At 41.1% G+C, this 25241-nt stretch overlaps 1 protein-coding gene and 1 long non-coding RNA gene across 3 annotated transcripts in view; one reads left to right on the forward strand and one right to left on the reverse strand.

Moving 5' to 3' along the window:
- Positions 1-2593: 2593 nt before the first annotated feature.
- Positions 2594-25241, reverse strand: part of LOC103542999 (zinc finger protein 709-like) — a 161142-nt gene continuing 138494 nt past the window's right edge. For both annotated transcript variants that reach the window (XM_070625439.1, XM_070625438.1), the window contains exons 2-4: positions 6529-6655; positions 6264-6324; positions 2594-5649 (exon numbers count right to left, since the gene is read on the reverse strand). In XM_070625439.1, the coding sequence (XP_070481540.1) occupies positions 4254-5649; positions 6264-6324; positions 6529-6655 (1584 nt within the window). In that variant the 3' untranslated portion in view covers positions 2594-4253. The remainder of the gene's footprint in view (positions 5650-6263; positions 6325-6528; positions 6656-25241) is intronic.
- LOC139084140 (uncharacterized) lies at positions 7007-17461 on the forward strand. Its single transcript, XR_011541489.1, has 2 exons — positions 7007-7190; positions 16896-17461. It is a non-coding gene; the product is annotated as an uncharacterized lncRNA (long non-coding RNA).

Below are 25241 nucleotides of genomic sequence, written 5' to 3' on the forward strand. Positions count from 1 at the left end.
ACAGATTCTGGGAGCCCTTTTACTTCAGTGTTACTTATAAGTAGGAGATGAGGGCAGGTGCAACCTTAGGGGTGTTTTCTCAATGAAGACAGGGTTGCAAGGAAGTCCTGTTGAGGACTGAGTCCTTCTGAGTCCTGCAGTCTTCATAAGAAGGATCCACAGTGGTGGAAAAAAGAGCTGAACACATCAATATCAAGGCTCAGGAGAGCTTAACATTCTCCTAGTATATGAAAGCAATTATAGTATTCATTTTCTAATAATTACGAATAACCAAATATAAACATATAAAAAACATTTTATGTGCACTCATGAGTTTTTACAAACGTATAGAAATACTGCCACCTAAAGATGAAAAACACCTTGACTTCAAAACAACATTCCTGTGGTGCCCATTTAAACAAACCCCTCCAATACCTAAGTTAACACTAAAAAGTGGAAAACATCCCATTCCCATTGCTGTTTTAAACCTCAAAGCTGTTACTGCTGTTTCCCACTTTCCCACAGCACGTGCTGGACGTCTAAGCACATGGAAAGGAAACCTGTGCACAGCTACCTGGGCTCCAGGGCTCTGTGGATCATTGAATCTAAAAACTTCCAGCCACTCCTGTGATGAAAAGAGGTTGAAAATTTCCCATTTCTCTCTTTACAGTAAATTAGGATATTATTCAAAATTACACCCTCTCTCTGCAGCTCACTCAATTATTCCTGGGATGGTTGCCTCTAACCAGCCAGAGCTTTGTGGTGTTTCCATGGGGAGATCACAGCGCACTCACGTAGATGTCACTCTACTCATAGAATTCACTCAGGATGACCTAGAACAGTGCAGATGAAGGCCACTGTCTCTCTAAGTGGCAGGAACTCCATGGTTTACCGGGGTGTACGTTGCACACTCAGTCTGTATAGCAGCAACATGAAAATGCCTAACACTCTAACAAGGAAAATTTTTTCTAAAGATTTTAATTTTCGTTTTTCTCCCCAAAGCACCCCAGTACATAGTTGTATATTTTTAGTTGTGGGTCATTCTAGTTGTGGCATGTGGGATGCCACCTCAGCATGGCTTGATGAGCAGTGCCACGTCTGTGCCCAGGATCTGAATCGACAAAACCCTGGGCTGCTGAAATGGAGCATGCGAACTTAACCACTCGGCCGCAGGGCCGGCCCACAAGGAAAATTTTTAAAGGTAAAACAAAAATCCTCACAAATGATGTTAAACAGAAGAAGACATAACAAATATCTGTGGCTTAAATAAACAGGAAGCCTCAGATAATAGTATTAATGACATCCTGACTTTCTGAGGCTCCCACCATGACAGAAAAGATACATACACATCTCAGCCTCCCTATTAGCTCAACGTTAGTCTTTACTTTTCTTCAACTGTTACTGTCATCTTATAAGATAAAGCTGTACCATTTATTAATCACTTCTGTTTTCCCACAAACATATAAACACCAGGATGGCAGGAACTTGTTAGTTTCATGGCACTATATCCAAACCCTACCATGCCTTCTTTCTGCTACATGGGTACACTGACTCTAGAGTGCAGGCAGGTGAGGGATGCTGAAACATTAGCATCAAGAGCACAGAAAGAAAGGCTTGATTGGCATAGTGGTCCTGTCTCTGTCCCTTCCTAGGTTTGTATTGTCTCACGATTTACCTAAACTCAAAGGCCTCAGTTGAGACATACAGGAGCTATTAAAAATATTATGTAGATGAAGAACTGAACTTCTATATTTTAATTCAGGTTCCGTATGCTAAACAGTGTCTAATTCACCATAGGAATTACATCCATGCTTTGACGATAAGTAGGAAAGGCAAAAGCTGTTCCAGAGGACCAGAAGGTGGCCTGTATCCAGTGGCAGAGAAAAGTGTCACATACATCCTTCAGCAAAAGTTTAGAGTCACTAAAGAGAACACAAAGTATTTTGCAACCATGCCAGTTAAACTGATAAAAGATAAAATTCTAAGTCATAAAAATAATATTCCCTTCATCTTACTAAAATGGCTGACAAAGTAAGCTTAGCTTCACTACATTGTTCTTGCCTTCTAGAAAACAAGGATTAGGTTTACCAATGAGAAAATGCTCCCCAAAGATAGAATTAAGTTGACCTCCTCACAGCTGTCAATACAGAAAATGACCTGCTTCCTTGAATAGCAATCAAATCTTTTAACACAGGTCAAAATCTTTAAGAAGTTCTTTTGAGCACCCTGTTTCTGTTAAACCTCACAGTCCTTGATCATCTTCCGTCAATCTTAGTAGAATTCATTATCTCCCCCTCTTTGACTACAGGTGCAGCCCTGCAGGTCACTGGAAGAGAGCCTCTAAAAAAACAGGATTTTTTAGTTTTGGAATAAGGACAAATAGATGTTAGTTTCATGACAAAAACTGCAAGTATAAAACAATAAAAAATAAAGTTTGCCTGAAGAAATACCTGAATTTGTAAGCACACGATAAAATTGACTCATAACGTATGATGATTAAATAAAGAAAACTGCAAAGTATATCTGAAAATCCATGATTAAAATGAATTTTAATATATTCTGAGAAAATGAAAAGTAGGTTATAAACTATATCAATGACACAACTACAGAAGTGTTGATTTCTCAAGGAAATGCACAGTTTTAATGACATACAAACATTATTCAAAACAAATAAAGGGAATACATTCAGCTACAAGTAACAGGAAACACACAGTCTCCCTGACATGAGAAGGGGATTGTTCTCATGGAAGAAGTGGGTCAAGGCAGCCGCTGCACAGTGCAGCAAACAACGTCCCAGGACCTTCTTTTTATGCCCCATTGTAGTTGTGGTGGTGAATCAGGAAAACGTGCTCACTGCCACAATTAACAGCTAAGTGTTTCCTACACACATTGGACGTTATTCAGATACCATTTATAGAAGAGGGGAATTAGAGTCCTCACCAGAAAAGTCTGAATTAGTTTCCTGATGGGGACAACAGGCCTCACAGAAAAATCCTAACTCTTATGTGTCTTTGATGTGAAATTTCTGCAAACATCAGCAGAAAATATACCTATAAGGAAATGGAAATGAAACAATTGTGGATGGTTTTCAAGATTCTTGAGTAGAAGGGCAAAGAATACAGATAATCGCTGGGAGACAGTGTCCTTGAAGCTCCTACGTAACTCGCTCTCTCCTTGCATGGTGGCTCCAAAATCTGCCTAATGCCTTGTTTGCTTCTGAACTTCCAAATCGCAGGCTCTAGGTTAATCCCAACATGGAACCTTAAAGGCAATGGATTCTTAAAGACACAGTACATAAATTTACCCTCACTGACATAATTCAGTTTGGGGTGATAGGTCCAGCTCTAGATTTTGCTGCTCTATCACAAGACTCTACTTAATTCAAAGTCTATTCACCAAATACCAGTGAAGACAAAGAGCAAAGGCCCAAATAGGAAAATAAGAATTCACGGGAAAGTATCTACTTTGATTATCTTGCCACACATAAAAATTTATCCCAACAGTTCAGGAGAATAGAAAATGCACGCAGGCTCCTATACCCACCACCTCAGAAAAGGAGCTTTCTCTAAGAAATGTGGAATATGTACAACACATTAGGAATATCCTGGAACTGCAACATACAGTCAGTAAAGAAACCCCAAGGACTAGAAACTGTCACTTTTCAATGGCCTCTTAACATAGAAGAACTAAAACAATTACAGAAAATATTAACTGATTTATGAAAAAAGCACCACCTATTAGTGTTTATGCAGTATTGAAGGGTGACTTAGAGTATTATTTCACCTCAATAATTATTTGTGAAAGTTATTAATAGAAATCCACAATCCAATGTTGCACTTAAGAAAGAGGCTTGGTAAACAATATCATTACAACTTTTCATGCTGAAAGTTTTCCAGAACACTAGATAAAATTCATTTCCATGAAGCTTTCTCATATGACTTACATTTCTTTTTGGTGGGAGTTTCACATGGAAGGATGTAGGCCAATTGAAGTCTTTCCCATGGTGTTTACATTCAAGAGGTTTTTATCAAGTGAGTCCTTTCACGTCTTCAGGAAGAACTGGGATGACAAAGGTCTTTCCCGTATTGCTTCCATTTACACGGATTTTCCTCTAGTGTGCATTGTCGCATATCCTTGAAAACTTTCAAGAGAATTAAAGGCTTTCTCATTTTACTGACATTCACAGGATTTCTCTCCAGTGTGACGACTTTCATGTAGTGGAAGTGAACTGAGAAAACTAAACACTTGACTACGTTTTTACACTGAAATGGTTTCTATCTATTATGAATTCTTTCATGTTTCTGAAGTGAACTGGAAGAAGTGAATGCTTTCCCACATTCTTTACATTCATAGGGTTTCTCTCCAGTATGAGTTCTTTCATGCGCTTGAATGTTACTGGGAAAACGGAAGGCTTTACCACATAATTTACACTCATAGGGTTTCTCTCCAGTATGAGTTCTCCCATGTTTCTGAAGAGAACCAGAAGAACTGAATGCTTTCCCACAGCCTTTACATTCATAGGGTTTCTCTCCAGTGTGAATTCTTTCATGTACTCGAAGAGAACTGGAACAAGTGAATGCTTTACTGCATTTTTTACATTCATAAGGCTTCTCTCCAGTATGAGTTCTTTCGTGGACTCGAAGAGAACTGGAAGAAGTAAAGGCTTTACTGCATTTTTTACATTCATGAGGTTTCTCTCCAGTGTGAGTTCTTTCATGTTTTTGAAGAGAACTATTAGAACCGAAGGCTTTACTGCATTCTTTACATTCATAGGATTTCTCTCCAGTGTGAATTCTTTCATGTATCTGAAGAGAGCTGGAAGAAGTGAAGGCTTTACTGCACGTTTTACATTCATATGGTTTCTCCCCAGTATGAATTCTTTTATGTTCTTGAAGTAAACTGAGAGAAATGAATGCTTTACTGCATTTTTTACATTCATAAGGTTTCTCTCTAGTATGAATTCTCTCATGTTTTTGAAGAGAACTATTACAACGGAAGGTTTTATTGCATTCTTTACATTCATAGGGTTTCTCTCCAGTATGAATTCTTTGATGTATTTTAAAACTTTGGGGTAAACTGAAGGCTTTACCACATATTTTACATTCATAAGGTTTCTCTCCAGTATGAGTTCTTTCATGTGCTTGAACGTTACTGGGAAACCTGAAGGCTTTACCACATATTTTACATTCAAACGGTTTCTTTCCAGTATGGATTCTCTCATGTTTTTGAAGAGAACTATTACAACTGAAGGTTTTACTGCATTCTTTACATTCATAGGGTTTCTCTCCAGTGTGACCCCTTTCATGTATTTGAAGAGAAGAGGAATAAGTGAATGCTTTACTGCATTTTTTACATTCATAGGGTTTATCTCCAGTGTGAGTTCTTTCGTGTATTTGAAGAAAACTTGGAAATCTGAAGACTTTCCCACATTCCTTACATTTATATGGCTTCTCTCTATGGTTTTGATAGTCACGTGGTCTGTGATCAGGGTGATATTTAACGTGCCTATAAAGGGATGAATGATGCATGAAGACTCTTCCACATGCGCTGCATTCCCATGGTTTAGCTCCTGTAGTTTTCTTGTTCAGATTGAGGTTTGGAACACATTGGAAGTTTTCTCCACATTGGTTACCATCTTCACTTTCACAGAATCTCACCACCACAGGATTCCTGTAAAAAAAAAGAGAAGCATAATTTTTTTTTTTTAAGTTTTTATTTTTTTCCTTTTTCTCCCCAAAGCCCCCCAGCACATAGTTGTATATTCTTAGTTGTGGGTCCCTCTAGTTGTGGTATGTAGGATGCCGCCTCAGCGTGGCTCGACAAGCAATGCCATGTCCACACCCAGGATTCAAACCGATGAACACTGGGCCACCTGCAGTGGAGCGTGTGAACTTAAACACTCGGCCACGGGGCTGGCCCCGAGAAGCATATTTTTAATGATTTCTTCATTAATGCCTTTATACTTGTTACATTTATTATGGCTTATAGGAAAAGTCTGGGTTTTCTGCCTTTTCTGAATGCTCAGAAATTAAATGTACTGCCAGAGAACTTCACCTTTGTCATTATCTAAACAATTATATTGAAATATAGGATTTGTTAATACATTTCCAAGTGAACTGTTTTGCAAAAACTGAACCTCTACATCACATTTCAGAGAGTATATTTTGTGAAAATGTTCTGAGAATAGCTAAATTTGAAGCAAGGATTATTTGATTTGTTTTGTAAAAAATTTTCATAAAATACCAGAATTCTCACAAGACACTGTTTTCTATTGTGTGACTCACCTTGGCTTCCTCTCTTCGTGTTGGTACTGATCTTTAATATCACGATCGTCCCATGTTGTTCCTGAAATGCAGACCCAGAAAATTTATTCCAAATATTAGAAATTATAGAAAAATTTTTATATTCTAAGTATATGATAAGCTAGGACCCATTTCTAGTTGTTACACAACATCTCCTGTTTCCACATTCTACATCTTGGAACCACGTTGATGGGCAAGATACACTTGTTCTCTCCTTGATGATGTGAAGGAATGCCCTCATTCTTACCCACTGAGGCCAGGTTCCTGAAGGTTTCCTCCATCACATCTCTGTAGAGTTTCTTCTGTGAAGGATCCAGTAAAGCCCACTCCTCTGGGGTGAAGTTCACAGCCACATCCTCAATGGCCACTGAGTCCTAAAACATCGCATATATGGTCAGAGTAGGATGCATATGCGTAACAACACTGAGGACCTATATTTCATTTGTAGGAAGGTTACATTTTATTCTGTTATCTCTAAACATTAAATCTATGGTCATCAAAAACTCACTTTTTCTATACACACACTGTCAATTTAACAGCATCATGAACACATGGAAATTATTTACACATTTTAATGTGATAACACTGCATTATTCTCTGTTTACAGAGTCCAGAGCATGTTCAGCTATTAGAGAAATACTATGCAAATGAAACAAATGTTATCCTTTTAAGAGTGATGGTTCCTTGTGAGAAAAATTGTTTCATCTTTTCTTATTACCCACCAGTTACAGCACTCCATGAGGCAGAGGGTCAAATCTGTATGAAGTTTCAATGGATAAAAACATAGTGAAGAACTGGAAGCTCCTGTGTCCAGTCCCATCACCAAACAGAGTCCAGGAGCTGGCAGTAATCAAACTTTTAACAAAGCCAAGGAGTCGCATTGTGCTACCATCCAGGCCATCATTACAAGTAAGCAGATGCAGGTGGCTGAATGTAAATATTCTTGTGAAGCAGCATTGCTTTTAATTTGTGTAATGTTTATCATAGACTCTTCCTTTCTATATATGATTTGATGGGGCTAAAAATTTATTTGGAACTTAGAGCTCAGACATAAGGAAGAAGGCATGACAACTTAGACCATAAAATCCCTATACTTATGGGTCTCAAGGCTACTCCCCACCGATTTTTACAACACACAATGAGATAATAATGTGCCATAAGAACTCTTCCAGGTCAAACATTAAGAGTGTACCCTAGGTCTTGCTCGTCTTGAGAGGGAGGTTAAAAACTTCAAAATGCAACGAGTTCACAATGGCCTGATGGTAAATTTGCCCATCACTATAAAATATGTGAAGGACCTAACAGTGCTTTTCTTCAAAAGCAAAGCTAAAATCTCCATTCTGCACCTTTAAGAGGATGGTTTTCTGGACCAGATACTCTAGATGATGCCCTGCAAACTTCTGATCCTATATTTAAAGAACTTAGAAGTTGTTATTCTTGACAGAAAAAGAAGAAAAAGAACAAGCTTGAAAAGAAAAACTCTTCTTAGATCCATGAGGTCATATGGTAAGCCAGTGTCTCCATAATTTAGAAGAAGAGAAAAAAGATGGCATTTTGAAATAAGCCCCAGAGATTCTGCAGTTATCAAGGCCGGTGCTAAACAGAAAATCTATTTCACCAGAGTCTAATGCAAAGACAAGAACTAAAAAGAACACAATATCCATGAAGCCTAGGACCACCCTCTAACAAAAGCTTTAAAAAGATATGTTGGGAATAGCTGAAGGAAAAGGAAGACAGAGAGAAACAGAAGAAACAAGTGAAGTAATAATCACCAAAATATCCTAAAGTTAATGATAGCCAGCACACTGTACATCCAGGAAGCTCAGAGAATGATATCAAACCTCAAGTGAGTTCATTCACCCACAGTACAGCAAGCCAATCTCTGACACCAGGTATAGTGGAAGAAAGTAGGAATTTTATTATTGCACAGTGCTGAGCAAGGACAAAGGGCCGCTAATGCTGAAATCCAAAACTTGCCAAAAAGCTAAAAGAAAGGCTTTCTATTTGAGGTTTTAGGTAGGGGAGGGGGAGCACATGGCCTTGCTGGTCAGAGCTTTCCCACCACCCTGTCTTCGGCCTTGAGACACTTGCAGAGAGGAGGGAGCCCGTGACCTTGCTGCTCAGCAGCTTTCCCACCAGCCTGTAGCTCCTTGTGGGGAGGAGATAAATGAATCCAGGTGCTTGTCCTTCGCGGTGTCTGTCTCCATGGAGGATAGTGGATTCTGGAGCCAGGAAGCCTGGGAGTAAGCAGGGAAAGAGTGTTTTGGTTTTAACCCCATACATGCTGGGTTCAATGTAGGGAAACCCGATATCAGGGTCCATATCAAGAACACTAAACATGATTAATTACAAAAGTGCACACCCCAGGGTGTCACATTCAAAGCAGAGACAAAGATAGAGTGTATTGAAAAATGCCAGAGAAGAAACACAGCTCAGGTATCAAGAAACAAGGATCTGAATTAAATTGGACTTTTCTTCAAGAACCAGGCAAGAAAGAACAGAATAGAGTGAAATATTTCACATTTTAAAAATAAAAAAAAAACTCTCCTAGAATTCTGTCAAGGAAAATAATCCTTCATAAAAAAAAGAAAATAAGGACATTCTGAGACAAAAATTGAGGAAATTTGTCATGAGTACACCTACTTTTAAAGTGTTCAGAAGCAACCAGAAAGAAGGTAAATGATAAAGGTAAATGATTAGAAAAATGAAGATAAAACATATTTTTATATTACTTATAATTAATATAACAGATGACACTTTGTTTAAAATAATATTAACAATGATGTATTTGGTAATGAGAGGCTTATGGACAAGTGAAATAAATGACAGCAAAGCACATTATTCTCAAGTTCACTTGGAAAATTCACTAAGACAAACCACATTCTAGGACATAAGGCATTCCTTAAATTTGAAAGAACAGAAATCAAATAAAATATGCTCTCACAACACATTGTCATTCATCCAGAAGTCAGTAACAACAGAATAGTTGGAAAAGTTCCAAGTATTGGAGATTCAACAACACTCTTCTAAATAGTAAACAAGATGAAAAAAAAAAGTCCTGTGACAACAAAAAAATTATTTTGAACTAAATGAAATAAAAACACAACATACCAAAGGTTCTTGGATGCAACAAAAGCAGTGCCTAGAGGGAAGTTTATGCCATGAAATACATACATTGGAAAACCAAAGATCTATAATCAATAATATAAGCATCTACCTTGGGAAACAATAAAAGAAAACCAACTTAAACCCAAAGTAGGACAATAAGGGACATAATAAAAATTGGAAAAGAAAGCAATAACATTGTGGGAAACCAATGGAGAAAATTAAAACAAAAAAATGTTTCTTTGACAAGACTAATAAGTGATGAACCTTTGGTGAAGAAAATAAAGGAAAGATGGAAGACGGAGATTACTAATATCAGAAAGGAAATGAGGGGAAAACGAAAATGAAAAAGGACTTGATAAAATACAGCATCCATTTGTGATAAACTAGTGATAGAGGGCACATTGCCCTCCTTAAAGAAAAACGTCCTCACAAAACACATAGCTAAATTTACAAGATTTGTTCCATATGACACAATTGTCTCTGTGAAACATCTGAGAGAATTCATAACAACAAAAATAATTCCAGGAATTAATAAAAGAGTATAGCAAGGGTGGAGGATATGAGTCAATTCCTCTACACGTACACCCACACAAATATAGTCAAGTGATTTTCACAACGGAAAGGCAAGTCAAACGAAAGAGAAAGTCTTTTAGTAGTGGAGGAAATGATAAAAACACACAGACACAATGAATGGAGACATCAGCCTTACATCTTTCAGAAGAATTAAGTCAAAACACATATCTAATTGTAAATGCCAAAACAATAAACTTCTATAAGAAGATAACATAGGAGAAAATGAAGATGCCCTTGTGTTCAGAGATGAATCTTTAGAGACAAAACCAAAAGGCAAGGTCCACAAAAGAAAAAAACAAACACTTTACTTCATTAAAGTGAAAAACTCCTGCTCTGAGAATGAGACTGTTAAGAAAACAAAAACACGATTCACAGAGTAAGAGAAAAGTTCTGTAAAACCCTTTGAGATAAATGACTGGTATCTGGAACATCCAAACTGTAAAAACTCAAGTCAGGAGACAAACAACTCAATGAAAAAATGGGCAGAAGATCTGAACAGAGAGGTCACTGGAAAAGACATATAGATGGGAAATAAGCAATATGAAAATACGCTGCACGTCAAATGTCATTAGTAAATTGCAAATACAACAAGGTATCATTAAAAACATTAAAAAGCTAAAACTCAGAACACCAAACACTGGTGAAGATGTGAAGCTACAGGTAACCCTCATTCATTGCTGGTGGAAGTGGAATTTGGGACACCTAATGGGAGACAGGAAATTTCCTTCAAAACAAAATACACTGTTAGTACACAGAGCAAGATCCAGAAATCACAATCCTTCGGATTTTTCCAAATGAATGGAAAACTTATGTTCACACAAAACCTACACGTGAATAATTACAGGCACTTTATTCATAATTGGCGAGAGTTATTTTAAATGAGATGTCCTTCAAGACTCTAGTAGAGAAAAACAATCACTGGTGTATTCACATAATGAAATACTGTTCAGGGATAGAAAGAAATCACATATCAAGCCATGAAAACACATGGAGGAACTTGAAAACTCTGTTGCTAAGGAAAAGAAGCCAATGTGACAAGGCTATGTAGTGTATGATTCCAAGTACATGACATTTTGAAAAAGACAAAAGTATGAGCGAGTAGAAAGATCTTTACTTGTGAAGGATTTGGAGGTTGGAGGGAGGGATGAGTCAATAGGTGGAGCACAGAGGAGTTTTAGGGAAGCGAAACTACACTCCATGATACAGAAATGATGGGTCCACGTCATTACACATTTGCCAAACCCACACATTGTATAACACAAAGGGTGAATAGCAATATATACTGTGCATTATAATCTATCTATATGGGCTTGGAAATTGTAATAAATGTATCACAGTACTACAAAATGTGAAAAGGTGTGCAAACTGTGTGGATGGAGAGAGATGGGTTTGGGGGAACTAACTTCCAACCAATTTTTCTGTAAACCACAACCTGCTCTAAAAAACCCTGAAGTCTTACGAGTGATGTCAGCATCATGGTGGAGTGAGCTGTTCCCTTAGACTCTCCCCACGAAGACACATGAAAAGGATATTCATAAACCAAAGGACAATCACACAAAAGACATGTGAGAGACCCATGCAGCCGTATGTCTGAAGGTGGAGGTGCTGGACCTCCAGGAAGGAGGGAAGAGGATCTCCTTTCCCTCCCCAGCAGTGACCTAGGGTGCAGGACTGTGCATGGCTCAGAGAAGAGTGGGGAGGAGTGGCCCTCTGTGGGAACACCTTCACTCTTCAAGTTCCCTCACGGGCTGTGGGAGAGCTCCAAGAGAATAGGCGAAGCTATTGTGGGGTTGTCTTAATCAAGCCAGCACCCCAGAAGGGCAAATAATGAGGGCAAAGCAAGCATCAGGGATCATTCATGTGAAGGAAAGTGCCCATCGCACCTGAGCAAACATCAGAAAAGCAGCAGCTGCAAGCAGGCAACTGCAGATGGGCCCTGTTAGCACAGATTCCAAAGGACAGGCACAGAGATCATGGTAGGCTCAGAATACACAGCTCCTGATACCCCAGTGGTGGCAGGTGGAATCTGTGGCCAGATACTATCACTATGCAAAGGCACAAATTCACCCCAGCAAATAGTGTGAAGAAATATATTAATAGTCCAGACCAGAAGGAAAAGGACAAGCACCCAGAAATCAATTCTGAAGGCACAGAAATATACAATCTAAATGACAGGGAATTCAAAATATCACAAAAAATCTCAAGTTACAAGGAAACTCAGTTGAAGGAAATCAGGAATCTTCACAAAAGACATTGAAACTATAAGGAAAAACCAGTCACAAATGTTGGAGATGAAAAACATAATGAATGAGAGAAAAATCTGGAGTCCCTGAATAATAGAGCTGATATTACATATGACAGAATTAGCAATCTGGAGGACAGAATATAGAAATGTAAATCATATATCCAACAAGGGTTAATCTCCGTAATATACAAAGTCATCACACAACTGAACTGCAAAAAACAACCCAATCCAAAAATGAGCAGAGGATATGAACAGACATTTTTCCAAAGAAGATATACAGATGGCCAGCAGGCACATGAAAAGATGTTCAACCTCATTAACCAGGGAAATGCAAATCCAAACTACACTAAGATATGACCTTACACCTGTCAGAACGGCTAAAATCACCAAGACAAAAAAGAAATTCTGGAGAGGATATGGAGAAAGGAGAAACCTCATAAACTCCTGGTGAGAATGCAAAGTGGTGCAGCTTCTATGGAAAACAGTATGGAGATTTATCAAACAATTAAAAATTGAAATACCATATGACCCACCTATCCCAGTACTGGGTATTTATCCAAAGACTTTGAAATCAATAATTCAAAAACTTACGCACTGCCAACATTTATTCCAGCACTATTCACAATAGCCAAGACAGAGAAGTAACCCAAGTGCCCGTCCAATGATGAATGTATAAAGAAGATGTGGTATATGTATGGAACGGAATACTACTCAGTCATAATAATAATAAAAAAATCATCCCATTGGCAACAACACGGATGGACTTTGAGGGTATTATGTTAAGTGAATTACGCCAGAGAAAGACAATTACCATATGATTTCACTCACATCTGGAAGATAAACTAAGACACGGACTGTTTTGTTTGAACAGTTCAGTGGTTACCAGAGGGGAAGAGGTTGGTGGTGGGTGAAAAGGGTAAAGGGGCACATTCATATGGTGACTGACAATAATGTACAACTGAAATTTCACAATGTCATAAACTATTAGAACCTCAATAAAATGAAATAAAAAATTTAAACCAATGAAGTCTTTCTAAAACAAGATGAAGAGAAATGGATTACACCCCTGATGACTGAAACAGCACATCTCTCATTCAACTGATTTCAATAAGCCAGTATGGCGACTATGAGCCTGAGACCCATAAGGGAGGGGAAACTTCCATCGAATGCCTTGTTGGAGAGCACAGCACTGTCTCCTCTGAGAAGTGCCACGGTCACTATTGGTAGTGGCAGAACTCCAAGGGGGATGATGAGTGTCCTGGTGGGTCCTTGTATTGGAGACCTAGCAATGTACAGACAAGGGTTATGCTGATTTCTCTTTTTATTATCTCTGAGTCAGGAGATTCCCAGAGTTCCTTTACCACAAAGGGGCATCTCTTAGACAATCACCCAAGAGTTTGTGAACATATGCAGATGAGACCATTTTTTTGCTAGTAGTAAAATGACTGCCTGATATTTGGTTACATATGGTGGAACTTGGGTTGGTCCTTCCTCAGGGATGTCCCAATTAAGGCATGAAGAGTAGCAACTCTCCACTGAGCTCTATGATACATGAGAGTATACTGTCATCCTTAAAGTCTGTGCACTCCCCAGTGCTGTGCATTAAGTTAATCCCAATTAACATATTATGCAAGAAACCAATTTGTCTGGGAGAGGGGTGACCTCCTCCATCACACTGGAATCTATCAATGAACCAAGGAAGGAAATGCCATGCCCGTCCTGCAGGTCACTAAGATAGAGGAAAAGGTTAGGCTCCATCGTATCACAAATCGGTGTCAGTAGCCAGGCTGAGTTGTGGGGAGGCTGTTTCCATGGCAAAGACACAATAGCTCAGTGTTTGTGAGAGCCTGTATTTTCAAGAGATCTCAGTACCTGGTGACAACAGCAGCTCTAATGGCATACAGCGTGGGACGTGGGGTAGTTTCTTCATGAGAAGCCTATGGACAACTTAAGGGCCTCCTCCAGAGAGCCTCACATCACTGCCATCAGGGTCAGACTTGGCCTCCATGACAACTGGTTGCTTTATAGAGTTTAAGGGACCCAGGCTTAAGTCGGGTTTGAACGAATGCCTTTATTGGTCCAAACTCAGACTAAGTGTGGTCCACTACAACCCAGAGGATCAGGGTCTTTGTTGCAAGAGATGCAGCGGTGGCAGCAGCAGCAGAGTGACTTAGGGGTCCTGGTGAGCCTTCTGTAATCTCAACACCTACTGGCTGTTTTTTCCTGTCTCTTTCTCTCTGAAAAAACTGCTCTTTAACCAGTGACCATCTGACGGGCTCAGCTCATTCACAGGGTACAAACATCCTCATAACCCCAGACTCCCCAAAACAGGTAGGCACCCTCAGCCTCAGTCTCACCTTCAGCCTAAACACACAGTTTCCATGAAGCCATAACTCAGGACCACATTAAGGAGGGCCCCAGTCCCAGACTCCGGCTACCAAAGGAACTGAAACTGCCAAATTGGACTCCTCTGTCCATAGAACCCAGGCTTGGTGGGTCAACAGTGCAACACAGGGCAGCACAGCGCCCAGGAGGAGCTGCCCAGCAAACATCCCACAGTGCAGCAGCCTCCAGGCTTTCTCATCAGCCTGTCCAGAGAAGGCGGAGAGGAAAAGAGAGGGTGAGGCTTAAGTTTTCAGAAATAAAACGTGGATCCTGGCCACTCATTACAAGAACAGACAGGTAAGAATAATAGGCATCCACACTGGCTTGTTTTTACATAAAGAAACACTAACAGGATGGTGAAGCAGTGAGCAAAACTGGTCACGTAGGGAGGCTGGAGTCAGAGCAGAGGAGTGGGGCAGGACCGCAGGCAGGGAGTCTTCTGGAGTTAGTTTCCTGTCTTAGGAATTTTTTAATCCTCTCATGCATTTATTTAAAGTAAGGAGACAAACATATAGACATATTTCCCAGTGGTTGATTGATTTTAATTAACTTTTGCTTTTAAAAATTAATTTAATTATAACATTTCTACATAGGAAACCACAGCAAGATTTACTGCTTTAACATGAATGGATATAAAACTGCAGACAATAAAAATTTAGAAATCCTTTTCTAACAGAGAGGAAAAGGAGCCTTATAGAATGTCCCTCCACTATATGTCACACTGGGGATAGTTTCAGGAAGGAGTAGCATATTATAACACATAAGGGGTTTGCAATTAACCCCTGGGATAAACTAGGAATTCCAACGATTTAATAAGCTTTGACCTGTTTCCTCAAATCAATGAAAACAAATTCAAGTGTGTTTCCCCACATCCATTTAAATAGGAATTCATTTGCCTTAGGAATAATATAGACTTTCAAATGTCAAATTTTTCTAGGGACATAGACACACAAAAACTGATCTAAAATAAGAAAATGCCACTGAGAACTTAAATACACCCATCTCACATCTTGAGGTTCTCTTGTCTAAATGGAACAAAATATTCTATTTGGTTCAACGATTTTCTTGCCTTACTCATATAATACCACTCAATCAACATATATTTTAAAACCAAAACTGCTAATGAAATCTACAATCAAAGGGCTGCAATCTTCAATGGATAAAGGAATCCAAGAATAGAAACACAAATACTGGAATCAGGTCACAGAGGAAGCCTGTTTACCTAGAGTTCAGAATGGATGACTGCTCTCAGAAAGTTGACTATACTCCTAAATTTAGGGTCTAAACACTCCGGATTGAGACGTAACCCCTGGAAAGGGTCAGTCCCTGGTGAAGGAGGGTGGGGACCCCTGAGCAGCCACAGGGATGAGCTCTGGGAGCCCCACACACGCTCCCTCTCCTGTGAGCATGGAAGCACTGCCTCCCCCAGGATCCCACTCTCACAAGTGAGGAAACTCTCAGCCGGATTCAGTCTAAGCTTCTGACCCACACGAACTCCAAATTCATGAACCCTTTGTCCACAGGACGGAACAGCTGATCTTCACAGACTTCCTCACTGTGCACAGATTACACTCTCAGTGCACCTACAGTGTGGGTGCAAAACTCAAACAACGTCTAAAATGTCCAGGCCTAAGGAACCACAACCACAACCTCAGACAGGGTGTCACTCCCGACCCCATGAGCACGTGCACCCCCAGCTTTCCAGGGCTCTGCAGCTTCTCTCAGGATAAAGGCACCTTCAATGAGGGTGTGAGCAGTAGGACACCTGCAGGGGGAGGCTCCCCAGGAAGGACAACTGGGCCTTCAAGGCCTCTTTGCAGGCCCAGGGGGGCCTTAGCTTGGGTCTGACTGGGGACCTCTGCTCCCCACTGGAGATGCTCTGGAACTTCATGTTATTTTCAATGACACAAACCCACTGTTTGAATAATCCAGCAAAATCACTTAAACCCAGCATTTCTGTGGAAAATAGGAAAGAAAATTATAGGACACTTTTACTATTTTAACTGGAAAACCCCAAATACCTATTCCTTTTAGAAAAAAGTCAGTTAATTATTACCCTAACTGAGCGAGGGCTCGCCACCTGAGGCGCACAGAAGCTGAGACCACGGCACACCAGTCTTTGAAAGAAGAAACAGTTGACTGTGACATCGATTGGCAAGGAGACAGGAGGACAGGCTCTCAACTCCGTCTCCCTCATCCAGAGCATGGGCTGAGGCTTAAGGGAGCAGGGAGGGCCGGCTGGGATGAAAAGACCTGGCAGGGTGAGGTCTGACTGGCAGATCAAAACTTTCTCTTCCCCACAGGCTCCTGGCTGGCCGCCTCCTGTGACAAAGAGCTCTAACGTCCTGCTGTTAAGATGGGGTTAGCGACGGGAGGTCAGCAGGAAAAGCACAGTGAACAAGGGGCAAGCTGTCCCGCAGATTTAACTCCTTGCCTTCTCCACTGGTAAGAGTTTCTAGAGATTTAGAGTCATCCTGCCCTTCCTGGAACACAGAGGGAGGCACCCTTACAAAGGGACGTTTCTCTTATAAATGTGGATTTCTCTTACAAAAGGGTAACTTCCAGTAGACTTTCAGAGCTTTTCCTGTGTCTGCTGCTTTTTAATAATCATCAGCTCAAAATAGCCCTTATGCCAACACATATTTTGGGCTAGCAAATTGTGTTTCTGGTCCTGGGTGACATGATGTCCATGACAAGAAATCACAGTTGAACACTTTTGGTCAGGCAGGTCTAAGGCCTGGAATTTCATTTGAAAGCATCCAAAAGTAAGGAACACATCTCAGAAACTTACCAAACACATTCAGGCGAAAAAAGAGTGAAATGAGTATCCTTAACATGTGGAATGTAACAGGAATATAATACTCTTTTCTGAAATTCACCTCTTTGTTGCCTGTTTGGAAATAATAATGTCTTCCAAATCTCACTGATAAACATACTTACCCTTAATGAAAAACGGACTTAAATAAGTGAATGAATCTTTTCTAGGTCACAAACCCAGGGACGGGCAGTCCTGAGAGGCCAGATTACACAGCAAAGTTTCTCAAGAACCTAGAGGACTCCCTCCCATGGGATGTCTGGGCCCAGAAAGATCCTGGGGGAGAGGCACAAGGGTTTCCTGAAATGTAGCTCCAGGTGGTTCTCCTCTGCTTTCCTCTCATGTAAAATATCCACAGGCAAATAAAATCTTTTAAAAAGCCACCCATGGCTCTGGGGGAAAATGAGAAAAGGATTAAAATATTAGGTCTGTTGGAAATGCAGCAGGGAGGAGGAGGAGGTGATGAGGATGCTGTGAGGGGAAGTGGCTTTGGGAATGCGGGGAGGGATCTGAAAATTCAGACTTATTGTCAGTCCCAGGAAGAGCCAGCGTGGGGGGACAGCATGGTGGATTTGAGACCCTGCTCCCCAAACATTAGCGAAACTCAGGGAAAATCAGGTGCCCTCAGGGGACAAAAGGAGGCACTAAGGACCCCAGAGACCACAGCATCTTGCTTGCATGAACTCAGGAGACAGTGTAACCACTGTGCTTGACAGCCCTCCCCATGGTCACCATACAGTCTGGGGAGATGTGCGGCTGCGGGTTCAGAGCTGCCCAGAGAGGCTCAGGGGGCGAAGTCACTGCTCAGTGATGGACAGAATGCCCAAGGTCCTGAGTGCCGTCCAAGGCCCCTCACTGCCAGCCAGAGGGGACACAGATCCAAGCAGCACGACTGGTGGACTCAGATCTACAGACTCTGGAGTTGACCAAGGGGAGGCTGGGTTTTGAAACTGATGAGTCTCATCAGCTCCTCCTCCCCATCTCCTCATCCCAGGGCCGCACACTCACCATTTCTAGGTCTCCTGGGTCTCTCTGAGTCCTTGCTAGGACTCCTATGACCAGTGCAGACTGCAGAGGTACAGAGGCTGTGGCAGAGTCACCAGGGACTGTTAATGAAGGTGACAATCCCTCCTGAGCATGGCAGAGGCGAGAAGGGAGGCCCAGGTAGGTGCAGTGCATCGCCCCACCCACCTGCCCCAGCAGCTCTCCTGATTGGACAGTACGGAAGTCCCTGCCCACTCGTGCTTGAGGGACAAAGCGCGGGCAGTTGCTTGGCTCAGCAGAACCCGCCTAGGCTGGCGGCTGGAACCTGACTCACCTGGCATAACTGCATTTAAACAGAACCTTTTCCTGGCCTGGGGCTGCCTCTGTTGTTTTCACCCAGCTCTTTGTGAACAGTGGGCCCCGGTGTGCAATGAGAAGTCCAGACTGAGTTTCAAATGGAGCAAGTACAGACCATGAGGGTGACCCATTCCAGGCCACACTGGAACAAGAAGGTCTTATGTCCTCTAGGTGTCAAGGGCTTGGAATACGGCTGGGAGGCCAACTATGGAACTGTGACCCTTGTTTAGAAATACAGACACTTGAATGTGACCTCACCATCTGTAATAAAGAGTCAGGCTCCTTTTTAATCTGTGCTCCCTGCTAGGCATGACCTTCCGCCCAGCCCTCCTCACCCCACTCATTTGGTCCTGAAGATAAAGCTTCCCAGAGTACTTGGCTCTGGTGGGAAGTGTGAATCCCACAGCCCTAGCCAGGGAGCAAGGACTCTTCTCAGTCTAACCACAGGGTGTGACACGAGTTTATTAAAGTCTCAACTATACTTTTTGTTTAAAGATTGGCACCTGAGCTAACATCTGTTGCCAATCTTTTTTTTTGTCATCTTCTTCTCCCCAAAGCCCCGTAGTACATAGTTGTATATTCTAGTTGTGAGTGTCTCTGGTTCGGTCATGTGGGACACCTTCTCAGCGTGGCCTAACAAGTGGTGCGAGGTCCACGCCCAAGATCCGAATCCGTGAAACCCTGGGCCACCGAAGCGGAGCGTGCAAGCTTAACCATTCGGCCACTGGGCTGGCCCCTCAGTTGTAAATTTTAAACTGGAAGGAAATTTATTTTAGATCAGTTTCTGACCAGGCTTCCAGGGCAGTTAGGTACCAAATGACATAACAGCATTCCAGGCTTTAAGGACATACACACATAGCCCCCTAGACAAATGTAGAGTCACACAGGCTTCCTCACTGGACACACATGTGCACAGACCCACACAGACACCCAGGGTCACAAACCCTCAGAGAAAATGGCCCAGAGACCCACAGCCCAGGCCCTGAAGAGGGAGAGTCAGGGCCCACGATGGCTGCAGTGATCACCGTGTCCCAGCCCCTCACGCTGCTATGATCACTTACAGAAACGTGCCCCTCACCACCTGCCCCTTCCTCACTTTGCTCTCCCATTGGAAGCTCAGTGTGGACAACAAAGGTCTGTGCGTCCTCACCCAGCTGCCCTGTCCTCTGCTGTGGGTTTGATGCTGGCTGAGTGAGCCGAGGAGTCGAAAGATTTCTTGGACTCTCAGGGTCTCGTAGCAGTGCTCCTTTATTCAGAGAACAGCATGGAGTAGCATGGGGACAGGACCCATGGGCAGTAAGAGCTGTAACAGGTTGAGGGTAGGGCTAAATTTAAGGCATAGGTACTTGAATTCATCTTTGATAAAGGGCCAAAGGCAACTCCATGGGAAAACACAGTCTTTTCAGACAGATAATGCCAGAAAAATTGGCCGTCCACATGCAAAAAAAAGAATCTAGACAGACTTTATATTTTCTACAAAAATTAATTCAAAATGAATCACAGATCTTAGTATAACATGTAAAGCTACAACACTCTGCAAAGATAAAATAGGAGAAGTCTAGGGGACTTCGGTTTCACAATTAATTGTTAGATACAATGTGAAAAGCAAGATCCAAAATAGAAAAAAAAGTCTGACTTCATTAAAGTGGAAAGCTTCCACTTAGTGGTACCCAATGTTAAGAGAATGAAAACACAAGCCACAAACTGGCAGAAAATCTTTAAAAGTAACTTATCTGACAAAAAACTGGTACCCAAAACATCCAAAGAACTCTTAAAACTCATCAATAAAAAGAAAAGCAGCACAGTTAAAAATAGGCAAAATAGGGGCCGGCTCCGTGGCCGAGTGGTTAAGTTCGCACGCTCTGCTGCAGCAGCCCAGGGTTCGGATCCTGGGCGCAGACATGGCACTGCTCGTCAGGCCATGCTGAGGTGGCATCCCACATCCCACAACTAGAAGGACGTGCAACTAAGATATACAACTGTGTACAGGGTGGGGTTTGGGGAGATAAAGCGGGGGGAGAAAAAAAAAAAAAAAGATTGGCAACAGTTGTTAGCCCCAGGTGCCAAAAGAAAAAAAAACAGGCAAAATATTTTCAATTCAATGATCAAGAATTGCAACTTTAGGGGCCGGCCTGTGGCCGAGTGGTTGGGTTCGCACGCTCTGCTTCAGTGGCCCAGGGTTTCGCTGGTTTGGGTCCTGGGCGTGGACATGGCGCCGCTTGTCAGGCCATGCTGTGGCAGCGTCCCACATTTCTCAACTGGAGTGACCCACAACTAAAAATATACAACTGTGTGCCAGGGGGCTTTGGGGAGAAAAAGGAAAAATAAAATCTTGAGGAAAAAAAATTAAAAAGAATTGCAACTTTAACAATTACATACAGATGGTAAATAAACACATGAAAACATGCTCAAAATTTTATGTCACGAGGAAATGGCAAATAAAAGAAGAATGAGATATCACCAGATACTTATCACATTGGCTGGAATTAAAAACGCTGAGAACACCAAATGATGGTGAAGTGGAGATGGAGAGCACCAGGAACCCTCCTTCAAAGCGGGTGGGAATCGAGAAGGGTACACCTACTTCAGAAGGAAGGCCGTTTCTTGAAACTAAGTGTACACTTACCGTACAAGGTAGCGATCACACTTTTGCAAATTTACTCAAATAAGTTGAAAACTGATGTTCACAAAATTCCTGCGCGTGAATGTTTATAGGAGCTCTAAGCATAATAGTCAAGACCTAGATGTAACCAAGGTAATTTCAATAGGTGAATGGAGAAACTGCTATGTCCATAGTACAAAATACTCTTCAGTGATGAATAGGAACGAGGCTCTCAAGCCAAGATGGCATGGAGAAACCTTACAATCATACTGCTAAGTGAAAGATGCCAATATGACAAGGCTACACACTGTGCGATTCCAAGCAAGTGACATTCTGGAAAAAACAGAAGTATAAGACACTGAAAGATCACTGGTTGCCAGGGATCGTGGGTGGGAGGGAGGGAAGAATGAATAGGGGAGCACAGGAGATTTTTAGGACAGCACAAGTGTTCCATATGACACAGAAATGATGGAGACATGTCATTTCACATTGGCCAAAGTACAGAGATTGTATATCAGAGTACAAACTAATGTAAATTATGAGCTTTCATGTATCAAATTGGCTCATCAAATGTAACAAATGTACTGGAGTCATATAAGATATGAAATATAGGCCAAATTGTGTGGAGGCAGAGGGATTATGTGGGAAATCTGTGTAACTTCCAACCAAGTCTTCTGTAAACCTAAAAATCCTCTAAAAAAAAGTCAAGTCTACTAGGAAAAAAAGACAAAGACAGATGTATTAATATTCAAAGTGATGACTGGCCAATGACAGAAACAGACCATCTTTCATTCCACTAACTTGAACTTACTTCAAGAAGCCATAATGCTGCTGTATGAGGCCTGCACCACAAGACTTGGAAGAGAGGAGAAACTTCCACTGAATGCCTTGGAAGAGCCTAGCACTGTGTATTCTGAGAAGGGATTGCCTTTGTTACTATCAGTAGTGTCTGGAACTCCCACGTGGATAAAGTGTGTCCTGGTGAGGCTTTGTGTGTGGACTTTCTATGAGTAAAGTGTTACTTGGATTTTTTTTTTTATTGAGTTATTGATAGGTTACAATCTTGTGAAATTTCAATTGTACATTAATGTTTGTCAGTCATGTTGTAGGTGCACCACTTCACCCTTTGTGCCCACCCCCCACCCCACCTTTCCCCTGGTATCCACTAAACTGTTCTTGGTCCATAGTTTTAAATTCCTCATATGAGTGGAGTCATACACAGATTATCTTTCTCTTGCTGGCTTATTTCACTTAACATAATTCTCTCAAGGTCCATCCATGTTATTGCAAATGGAATGATTTTGTTCTGTTTTGCAGCTGAGTAGTATTCCATTGTATATATGTACCACATCTTCTTTATCCATTCGTCTGTTGATGGGCACTTAGGTTGCTTCCACGTCTTGGCTATTGTAAACAGTGCTGCAATAAACATTGGGGTGCACAGGACTTTTGGGATTGCTGACTTCAGGCTCTTTGGATAGATACCCAATAGTGGGATGGCTGGATCATATGGTAGTTCTATTTTTAGTTTTTTGAGAAATCTCCATACTGTTTTCCATAGTGGCTGCACCAGTTTGCATTCCCACCAGCAGTGTATGAGGGTTCCTTTTTCTCCGCAACCTCTCCAACATTTGTTGCTATTAGTTTTAGATATTTTTGTCATTCTAACGGGTGTAAGGTGATATCTTAGTGTAGTTTTGATTTGCATTTCCCTGATGATCAGCGATGATGAGCATCTTTTCATGTGCCTATTGGCCATGAGTATATCTTCTTTGGAGAAATGTCTGTTCGTGTCTCCAGCCCATTTTTTGATTGGGTTGTTTGATGTTTTGTGATTGAGTTGCGAGAGTTCTTTATATATTAAGGATATTAAGCCTTTGTCAGATATATGACTTGCAAATATTTTTTCCCAGTTAGTGGGTTGTTTTTTTGTTTCAATCCTGTTTTCATTTGCCTTGAAGAAGCTCTTTAATCTGATGAAGTCCCATTTGTTTATTCTTTCTATTGTTTCCCTTCTCTGAGAAGGCATGGTGTCCGAAAAGATCCTTTTAATACTGATGTCAAAGAGTGTACTGCCTACGTTTTCTTCCAGAAGCCTTATGGTTTCAGGTCTCACCTTTAGGTCTTTAATCCATTTTGAGTTTATTTTGGTGAATGGTGAAAAAGAATGGTCAATTTTCATTCCTTTACATGTGGCTTTCCAGTTTTCCCAGCACCATTTGTTGAAAAGACTTTCTTTTCTCCATTGTATGCCCTCAGCTCCTTTGTCAAAGATAAGCTGTCCATAGATGTGTGGTTTTATTTCTGGGCTTTCAATTTTGTTCCATTGATCTGTGCACCTGTTTTTGTACCAGTACCATGCTGTTTTGATTACTGTAGCTTTGTAGTATGTTTTGAAGTCAGGGATTGTGATGCCTCCCGTTTTGTTCTTTTTTCTCAGGATTGCTTTAGCAATTCAGGGTCTTTTGTTGCCCCATATGAATTTTAGGATTCTTTGTTCTAATTCTGTAAAGAATGTCATTGGGATTCTGATTGGGATGGCGTTGAATCTGTAGATTGCTTTAGGTAGAATAGACATTTTAACTATGTTTATTCTTCCAATCCATGTACATGGAATGTCTTTCCATCTCCTTATGTCGTCATCCAATTCTCTCAGAAAGGCCTTGTAATTTTCATTATATAGGTCCTTCACTTCCTTAGTTAAATTTACCGCAAGGTATTTTATTCTTTTTGTTGCGATTGTGAATGGTATTGTATTCTTGAGTTCTTTTTCTGTTGGTTCATTACTGCAGTATAGAAATGCTACTGATTTATGCAAATTGATTTTATACCCTGCAACTTTGCTGTAGTTGTTGATTACTTCTAAGAGTTTTCCAATGGATTCTTTGGGGTTTTCTATATATAAGATCATGTCGTCTGCAAACAGCGAGAGTTTCACTTCTTCCCTCCCTATTTGGATTCCTTTTATTCCTTTTTATTGCCTGATTGCTCTGGCCAGGACCTCCAGTACTATGTTAAATAAGAGTGGTGATAGAGGGCATCCTTGTCTTGTTCCTGTTTTCAGGGGGATGGGGTTCAGTTTTTGCCCATTGAGTATGATGTTGGCTATGGGTTTGTCGTATATGGCCTTTATTATGTTGAGGTAGTTTCCTTCTATGCCCATTTTGTTCAGAGTTTTTATCATAAATGGCTGTTGGATCTTGTCAAATGCCTTCTCTGCATCTATTGAGATGATCATGTGGTTTTTATTCCTCAGTTTGTTGATGTGGTGTATCACGTTGATTGATTTGCGGATGTTGAACCATCCCTGTGTCCCTGGTATGAATCCCACCTGATCCTGATGTATGATTCTTTTGATGAATTGCTGAATTCTGGTTGCCAAAATTTTGTTTAGAATTTTTGCATCTATGTTCATCAGTGATATTGGCCTGTAGTTCTCTTTTTTCGTGGTGTCCTTGTCAGCTTTTGGTATCAGCGTGATGTTGGCCTCATAGAATGTGTTAGGAAGTGTTCCATCTTCCCTAATTTTTTGGAATAGCTTGAAAAGGATAGGTATTAGATCCTCTCTGAAAGTTTGGTAGAATTCCCCAGGAAAGCCATCTGGTCCTGGGGTTTTATTCTTTGGGATGCTTTTGATTGCTGTTTCAATCTCTTTCCTTGTGATTGGTCTGTTCAAATTGTCTGCCTCTTCTTGAGTGAGCTTTGGGAGATTGTAGGAGTCCAGGAATTTATCCATTTCCTCTAGGTTATCCATTCTGTTGGCATATAGTTTTTTGTAGTATTCTCTTATAATCTGTTGTATTCCTGCAAAGTCTGTTGTTATTTCTCCTCGCTCATTTCTGAGTTTGTTTATTTGAGCTTTCTTTTTTTCTTTGTAAGTCTGGCTAGTGG

Source organism: Equus przewalskii, chromosome 6 (genome assembly GCF_037783145.1).
Source record: "Equus przewalskii isolate Varuska chromosome 6, EquPr2, whole genome shotgun sequence".
NCBI lineage: Eukaryota > Metazoa > Chordata > Mammalia > Perissodactyla > Equidae > Equus > Equus przewalskii.